This window comes from Crocuta crocuta, unplaced genomic scaffold, assembly GCF_008692635.1.
Source record: "Crocuta crocuta isolate KB4526 unplaced genomic scaffold, BGI_CrCroc_1.0 scaffold299, whole genome shotgun sequence".
Lineage (NCBI taxonomy): Eukaryota > Metazoa > Chordata > Mammalia > Carnivora > Hyaenidae > Crocuta > Crocuta crocuta.
The window spans coordinates 492429-500284 of NW_027532747.1; the positions used below are offsets into that span (position 1 = coordinate 492429).

The 7856-nt window shown below is 55.7% G+C and overlaps 1 protein-coding gene across 1 annotated transcript in view; it reads right to left on the reverse strand.

Moving 5' to 3' along the window:
* Positions 1-7232: 7232 nt before the first annotated feature.
* UROC1 (urocanate hydratase 1) overlaps positions 7233-7856 on the reverse strand; it is a 33178-nt gene continuing 32554 nt past the window's right edge. The window contains exon 20 of the mRNA XM_077780817.1: positions 7233-7817. Within this exon, the coding sequence (XP_077636943.1) occupies positions 7677-7817 (141 nt within the window). The 3' untranslated portion in view covers positions 7233-7676. The remainder of the gene's footprint in view (positions 7818-7856) is intronic.

Sequence of the window (7856 nt, forward strand, 5' to 3'; positions counted from 1 at the left end):
CCACCCAGGCGCCCCCTGGTATTTTTCATAACACTGTTAAATGGGTGAAATCTGCCTTGCTGAAGGGTAAGGATTCATCTCACACTTCCTACTTCCCGAGGTTCTCCATTGCTGTCAGGAATAGGGCTGCCAGTGAGGAGCAGATGCGCTAACTCGTGAGCTGGGCTGGAATAGTTGTTGCTCAGACAGAGAGGGACTCTCCAAGCCTGTGTGTGACAGCCGAGGAGGAGACGCAGATGACACACGAGGGCTTGTCATATTTGTTTGCATCTGGGGGGAAATCCCACCAGCCCGATGTTGCCGGGCGCCCAGCACTATTGCCAGGGCACAGGGGTCCCAGACAGACCAGGCTGGGCAAAAGGCAGAGACACGCGTGTGGGGAAATAGGAAAGGAATTTATTTCAGGCAGGCCAACTCGGGGAAGACAGCGGACTAGCGTCTCAGACTGTCTGCAAAGTGCTGAAAATACATCTGGGTTTATAGAAGGAAAATGTGGGGCAAATGTGGGTGGGTACAAGCAGGTGGGCAGTGAGGGTTAAACCATGGGCGGGGGGGCTTGCTGGCTCAGGGCAGTCCTTACTGCTTGAGGGGGTAGTTACATTCCCATTGGGGATGCTTTGCCCAAAGGGTCTTTTTCCTGAATTAAACTGCAAAGAACTGAATCAATTAGAACCTACAGACTCAGGGGCACGTGGGGGTTTCAGTCAGTTAAGTGGCTGGCTCAGGTCATGACCTCCTGGCTCATGGGTTCGAGCCCCACTTCGGGCTCTGTGCTGACAGATCAGAGCCTGGAGCCTGCTTTGGATTCTGTGTCTCCCTCTCCCTCTGCCCCTCTCCGGCTTGTGTGCTCTCTCTCTCTTAAAAATAAGTAAACACTGGGGCGCCTGGGTGGCTCAGTCGGTTAAGCGTCCGACTTCGGCTCAGGTCATGATCTCACAGTCCGTGGGTTCGAGCCCCATATCAGGCTCTGTGCTGACAGCTCAGAGCCTGGAGCCTGTTTCAGATTCTGTGTCTCCCTCTCTCTCTCTCTCTGCCCCTCCCCAGCTCATGCTCTCTCTGTCTCAAAAAATAAATAAACGTTTAAAAAGATTTAAAAAAATAAGTAAACACTTTTAAAAAAGAACGTACGGACGAAGATCAAAATGGAGGGAACTGAAGTGCCCTTCCAGCCCTCTGATGGCATCACTCACTGTGGGCTTTGAATCGCCAGCGTAGGTGCGCAGGGCATCGAAAGTCTGGCAGAGCAGGAAGCGCTGGGGTGGGGAGTCGAACGTGCGTTTCCCCCCAGCACCACTGAGCAGGGAAACTAAAGGGAAACCATGAAAAACTGCTTTTGCTCCTTTTCTCGCTTCCATTCTTGCTACGACCTGTAGCCCTGCCTTACACACGCCTTTTAGGACAGGTAATATATGTCCTCCTTGTCAAGGTCAAGGAGTTAATGGCTTCTTTGGAGTCTTCCAGCACAGTAGAGAGCATGGGGGGCGTGACCAGGTGGTGTCGTGATGCGTATCTTCCAGGACCAGCGACTCACCAAGACCCCTGGCTCCGGGGTATGAGTGACTTACGGGGGACACGTACACACTCCTCTTTGCTCCTGGAAGCCTGAGAAACCACATGCACTCGACTATCTACGATCCTCAATAAGCAACGATGAGACACACTCTTTTTTCCTTTCCGAGTTTCCCAGCTGCTCTGAATCTGTGCTCCCTCTGCGTCTGCAATAAATTCTGCTCTCACTTCCTCTCCGCGCATTTGGTTTCTCATCCTGCGGGAAGCCAAGGAGCCTCTGGAATGGTCCTGGGGGCCCCCCCTCTCCGTCCGCGGACCCAGCCAGCCTGCGACACCACCAAGCAATGAACCCAATTCTGAGACTGTCTACCTGGAGACAGACAGGATCAGATGGCATAGGTTAGGGGCTCAGTCCTACAAGACTGCCTCCCCCACCCCTCCCCCCGCCCCCTNATTCTCCCCAAATCTCCACGTGCTCCCCAACCCAGGAGCTCTCCTAGCCCCGACCCAGAGGTTTCCATGCTCAGGCACGGTTGATTAAATCATTGGCCTTGATGATGGATTCCTCTGTAGCCCCTCCCCCCTCTCCAGAGGTCAGGGGGTGGGACTGAAAGTTCCAACCCTCTAATCACCCGGTTGGCTCCCCTGGCAACCAGCCCTCCAGCTTTGGGTGTTCCCCAAAAGTCACCTCATTAACATAAACTCAGGAGTGCTAGGAAGGAGTTTGTTAACAATAGAACACCTTTTTAAAAAATTTTTAATGTTTTTTAATGTTTATTTTTGACTGACAGAGACGGAGTGCCTGCGAGCTGGAGGCAGAGAGAGATGTCCATCGATAGATGAATGGATAAAGAAGATGTGATACACACACACACACACACACACACACAGAAATATTACTCAGCCATAAAAATGAGTGAAATCTTGCCATTTGCAACAATGTAGATGGAGACAGAGAATATTACGTCGTACGCTTAACCGACTGAGCCAGCCTGGTGCCCCAAGAATGTAAAAACACCTTGATCACTCTTGTTAGGAAATTCCAAGGGGTTTTGGAGCTCTGCGCCAGAAATGGGAATGAAGACCAGCTGTACATTTTTTATTATAAATCAAAGTACACAGAGTAGGAGGAAACTTCTCCATCAGGGATGCCTGTGATGGTTAATTTTACGTGATAATTTTAGTGGGCCATTTTAAACATTGTTTCTGGGTGTATCTCTGAGGAGATTAGCATTTAAATGGGTGTCTCTTCTGCAAATAGATGGGCATTTGCAATCTGTGGAGGCAGAGGAAGAGGAGTTTCCTTTTTTCCTATCTCACTGAGCTGGGACACCTCATCTCATCTCCAGGTCTTTTTTTTTTTTTTTTTTAGTGTTTATTTATTTTTGAGAGACAGGGAGACAGCGCACGGGGCAGGGTGGGAGCAGAGAGAGAGGGAGACACAGAATCTGAAACAGGCTCCAGGCTGTCAGCACAGAGCCCGACGCGGGGCTCGAACCCACGAACCGCGAGATCATGACCTAAGCGAAAGTCGGACGCTTAACCGACTAAGCCACCCAGGCGCCCCAGTGTTTATTTATTTTTGAGAGACAGGGAGACAGCGCACGGGGCAGGGTGGGAGCAGAGAGAGAGGGAGACACAGAATCTGAAACAGGCTCCAGGCTGTCAGCACAGAGCCCAACGCGGGGCTCAAACTCGCGAACCAGGAAATCATGACTTGAGCTGAAGGCGGACGCTTAACGGACAGAGCCACCCAGGCGCCCCTCATCTCCCGCTCTTGTTCGGGTCTTCACACCATTACTCCCCTAGTTCTGTGGTTCTCAGGCCTTCACGCGTGAACTGAATTACGCCTGTGGCTTTCCCAGGCCTCCAGCCTACCATTCCATGGGGCCGTCCTGATATATATGGCAGCCACGTGTACCTATAAACGTCTATAGACGTGCAGATACACCTCCCACTGGTTCGGTTTCTCTGGAGAACAGTCGTACACAGAGGTTCAAATCCCAGCAGAGCCCCAGCAGGAGGCCCACAGTGGGAAGCAGGCAGCGTGAGAAACCCGCATCATCCGCATCATTGGAAGGCACTAAGGCTGGGCAGGGCCTGGGGCAAGTTGGAAAGAAAAAAAAAAAAACCACCCAGCCCCGAGGAGCCTCCAGCCACTTGCTGACACAGAGGTGGTGAGGGCAGTGTCACCTGATCTCCTGATTTCTTTAAGTAAACTGAAAACCTGGCTATTTGAGCGACATCTTCCAACTTGTAAAAACCGGTGACAGTCACCAGGCCAAACAAAATGCAGCGGCAGGTCAAGGCTGGCCCCTGCCCTCACTGTAGGAACTTACTGGAAAGCCTGGGACAAGGGAGCTCATCCCGGCCCCTGGCTGCCTCAGTCAATGGAACATGCAGCTCTTGATCTTGGGGCCGTGAGTTTGAGCCCCCCGTTTGGGGGGTAAGAGTTTAGTTGAAAAAGGAGAGCTCATCACTCAGGTGAGCCCCCCGGGACTGGCCTGGGCAGGCCGGCAACGGAAGCCTCCGGTTCCCAGGGAGTCCCAGGTTCACGGAGGGTAGAGGCTACCCGGGGAGAGACGCTGACACGTTCACAACCTTGGATTTCCTTTTATTTTTTTTAACGTTTACTTTAAGACAGAGAGACAGAGACTGAGCAGGGGAGGGGCAGAGAGAGAGGAGCTGTCGGCACAGAGCCCCACGCGGGGCTCGAACCCACGAACCATGAGATCATGAGCTGAGCTGAAGTCGGACGCTTAACCGACTGAGCCCCCCAGGCGCCCCTCAACCTTGGATTTTCAAGGCAACTGACGCCTATGCCCGTCACGGCCAACTGGTTTCTGTCTTCGTCGTTTTGATAAAAACACTTCTCAGTAGAGGCCACGTATCTCTGCTTCCTTAAAAATAACACTGAACTGGACACAGAATCCCTTTAAAATACCGAGTGTCCGCCTGAGACACCACCAAACAAGCCACAGTGTTGCATCCACTCCGCGGTATCTAGACGCGCTGTCTCTCGACCCGATGACGATGGGGCAGAAGTGGGTGGTGCGCGAAGGGAACGAATTCCCCTGAGGCAGAGCCAAGGAGCTAGCAGTTTATAGAACACACTGCAAGGGAGGGGGCAGGCCACAGACGGGATGTAGTGGGCGGGGCCTGCTTTTAAAGGGGGACGATGGGGGCGCCTGGGTGGCTCAGTGTACAACTCTTGATCTCGGGGTTGTGAGTTCAAGCCCCACATCGAGGATGTAGCCTACTTTAAAAAATAAAAATAAAGAAAGGGAAGATGCTGGATGGGAGAAGGTCCTGGTCTTAACGTGGGCATGTCCTCGGTGTCCTCGGGCATGTCCTCGGTGTCTGTCTTCCTAGGAGCAAGGAATTGTCACGCAGGTGCACACACAGAGACGTTGACAGACGCTATCAGGATTTAGAAGTGAGCACGCTGCACAGGACAGAAGCCCTCCTGGGATGGCTTTAGCAGGTGAGGGCCCTGGAGTCTGGACGAGGGCCGATGAGGCTGGGACAGCATCACCACTGTCGCCTCTGCCTTTCCGTGAGCGCCCTCCTTGCGCTTCTGCATTCCTGCATTCCTCGTGTCCCAGCGGGGCTGCTGTGCCTCCGGGCATCACACCAGAGCTTCTCTCAGGAGAAGGGTGGAGGGCCAAAAGCAATCCAGCCCTAGCTGGCTACTTTTATTCCAGTTTTCCCAGAACTGTAGACGTCTGCCTCTTCTCAAGGCCAGACCATCTCAGAGGCCAATGGTCACCTCTAATTAGAAAGCCGTCTTGAAAATCTACTTTTTTAATGTATATACTGCTGCCCAGACAGAACTGGGGTTTTGTTAGCGGGGGTGGGGGGAGGGGAGGGAAGGAGACAACGGCCCCTGGGGAGGAGACAAACAGTGCCCAGGGGCTGAAGTCTCAGACCCCAGCTAGCCAGGCCTCCTCTTTGCAGGCAATAGAGGGGGAGGGGTGCCAGGTTTTCTTTGGCTCCTTAGACACCTGTCCCCCAATCTCTTTCTCCATTGTTTCGGGTGGGCATTTGTCACGAGCTCCAGGGCCGAGCTAAGGCTAGGAACTAACGAGAACAAAGTGCATGGTCAAGCTGCTCTGCTTTGCATGGTGAGGTCACGGTCATGGACAGCCAGCAGGGGTTGTGCCTCTGGCTGACTTACTGCAGAGGCCCTGGATGTTTACAGGGGAGGGAGGTGTCAGTCAGTAGGGTGAAGAGGGTGGAAGAAAGGAGGCAGGAAATTCACCCCTTCACTTGCCTCCTTTTTATAACCTGGGGGAGGATAGAGCAGAAGCGTGGTCACCCCTTGATTGTGATGCAGGTGTTACACTGTGTCAGCTCAGAAAACGAGCCTCTGAGAGTCCAAGGCCCTGAGGTCGTGGCAGGCAGGGCCCACATCCACCTCTTCATTTAGGAGAAGTTTTTATTTTATGAAAGAAACACACCCACGCGTCGGGGCTCCAGAAAGCAAGTTTTGGCCTTCTCCATGAAATAAGCAAGTTAAATAAATCAAAGTCGGGGCGCCTGGGTGGCTCAGTCGGTTGAGCGTCTGACTTCGGCTCAGGTCATGATCTCATGGTTCGTGGGTTCGAGCCCCGCATCGGGCTCTGTGCTGACAGCTCACAGCCTGGGGCCTGTTTTGAATTCTGTGTCTCCCTCTCTCTCTGCCCCTCCCCTACTCAGGCTCTGTCTCTGTCCCAAAAATAAATAAACATTAAAAAAAAAAAAAAGATGGGGGCGCCTGGGTGGCTTAGTCGGTTAAGCGTCCGACTTTCGCTTGGGTCATGATCTCGCGGTTCGTGGGTTCGAGCCCCGCGTCGGACTCTGTGCTGACTGCCAGCTCAGAGCCTGGAGCCTGTTTCAGTCTGTGACTCCCTCTCTCTCTGACCCTCCCCTGCTCACGCTGTCTCTCTCTCTCTCTCTCTCTCTCCTAGAAGTAAATAAAACATTAAAAAAAAAAAAAGATTGTGTGCCAGCTCTACTTCAATTAAACCAAAGGGAACCTTGCCCTGGTTGTGAGGACGGGGAAGCAGTACCCCTGATCCCACCCGGTCTTCGAGGCGTGTCCCACAGCACAGTGATGTCCTGGTCTGCCCAGGATTGCAGGGGGGACCCAGGAGTCCCCTCCCCAAAGGCGCCTGTCCTGAGGAAGGCCATGGGCTGGGCCTGGGTCCCACTGTGTGAACCAAATAAGAAAACACCGTCGCTCAGTGTGTGCTCCAGAGGCCGTCAGAGGGCAGTGCGCTCTTTGGGGCTCTTCCTCCTCGCTCCCTCCCACCCCCAACCCCTGTGTCCTCCTCCTGGGCTCAGCCTAAGGGGCTAGGTGGCCACACGGGGAAGCCACTCACACGCACAGCCTGCAGCACCCCAGGGGCAGGGACACCAGACGGCGGGGACACCAGATGACCGGGAGGCAAGGAGGCAAGGGGGGGGCTCCTAAAAGTAGGGGAATCCTTAAAAAGAGCCGCGCCTACTTCAAAGGAAGGCCCGGAGCAGCAGCGCCACAGCAATCCCTTGGCCCCCGGGGGAGGGGTGCGGGAACGCAACCTCAGCCCCCAGGGCTCCTGCGGGACCCTCGGCCCCAAACTTCACCCGGTGCCGGACATCAGACGCACCCTCCCCTCTCCCCCCGCCAAGTCCCACTCACCTTTTAGGGCAAAGTCCTGCTGCCCCACCCCACTGGCCCGGCCCACGTTGCTCGCGACACCTTACACGGCTGCAGGCAATCCTTTATTTCCGTTTTCCTCCCGGGACCCTCCCAGTCCCACAGCGGGGGGGTGGGGGGGCACTGAGGTGCAGAAAGCACCTGACGGACCCCGGACGCGCCAGCGGATGAAAGATGGTCGCGTGGATGGACGGACAGGGGGCAGAGGATTCGTGCGCCAGGACAAAGGAAACGCGGCGCCCTTGCGGGGAGAAGGCCGGCCCGGGGCCCCCGGGGCTCCCGCGGCCCCTCTGCGGCAGGCTAGGGGGTTCAGCCCGGGCGCGGTGGCCGCGCTCCCGGAGTTCCAGCGGGCGGGGACGCGTGGCCCGATCTGGCCTGGCCGGCTCTCCGCCGCACGGGGCTGGCTCGTCCCCAGGTGAGGGCCCGTGAGTGTGAAAGGTGCAGTGTGGCTGCGAGGGCGGGGACGGGCCGGGCGCCCAGGGGCCCCTCAGGGGCGCAGGGCCGCCTGCAGCGCGCGCTCGTCCGCCACCTCGTGCGGGAGCGTCACCACCAGGCCCGCGCAGTCCCGCATCGTCTGGCAGATGATCTCGTAGGCCTTCGGGTTTCCGGCCCAGCAGCGCCGAGCCACCTGCGGGGCGGGGGGAGGGGCAGGCGCTGGGGCCGGGAC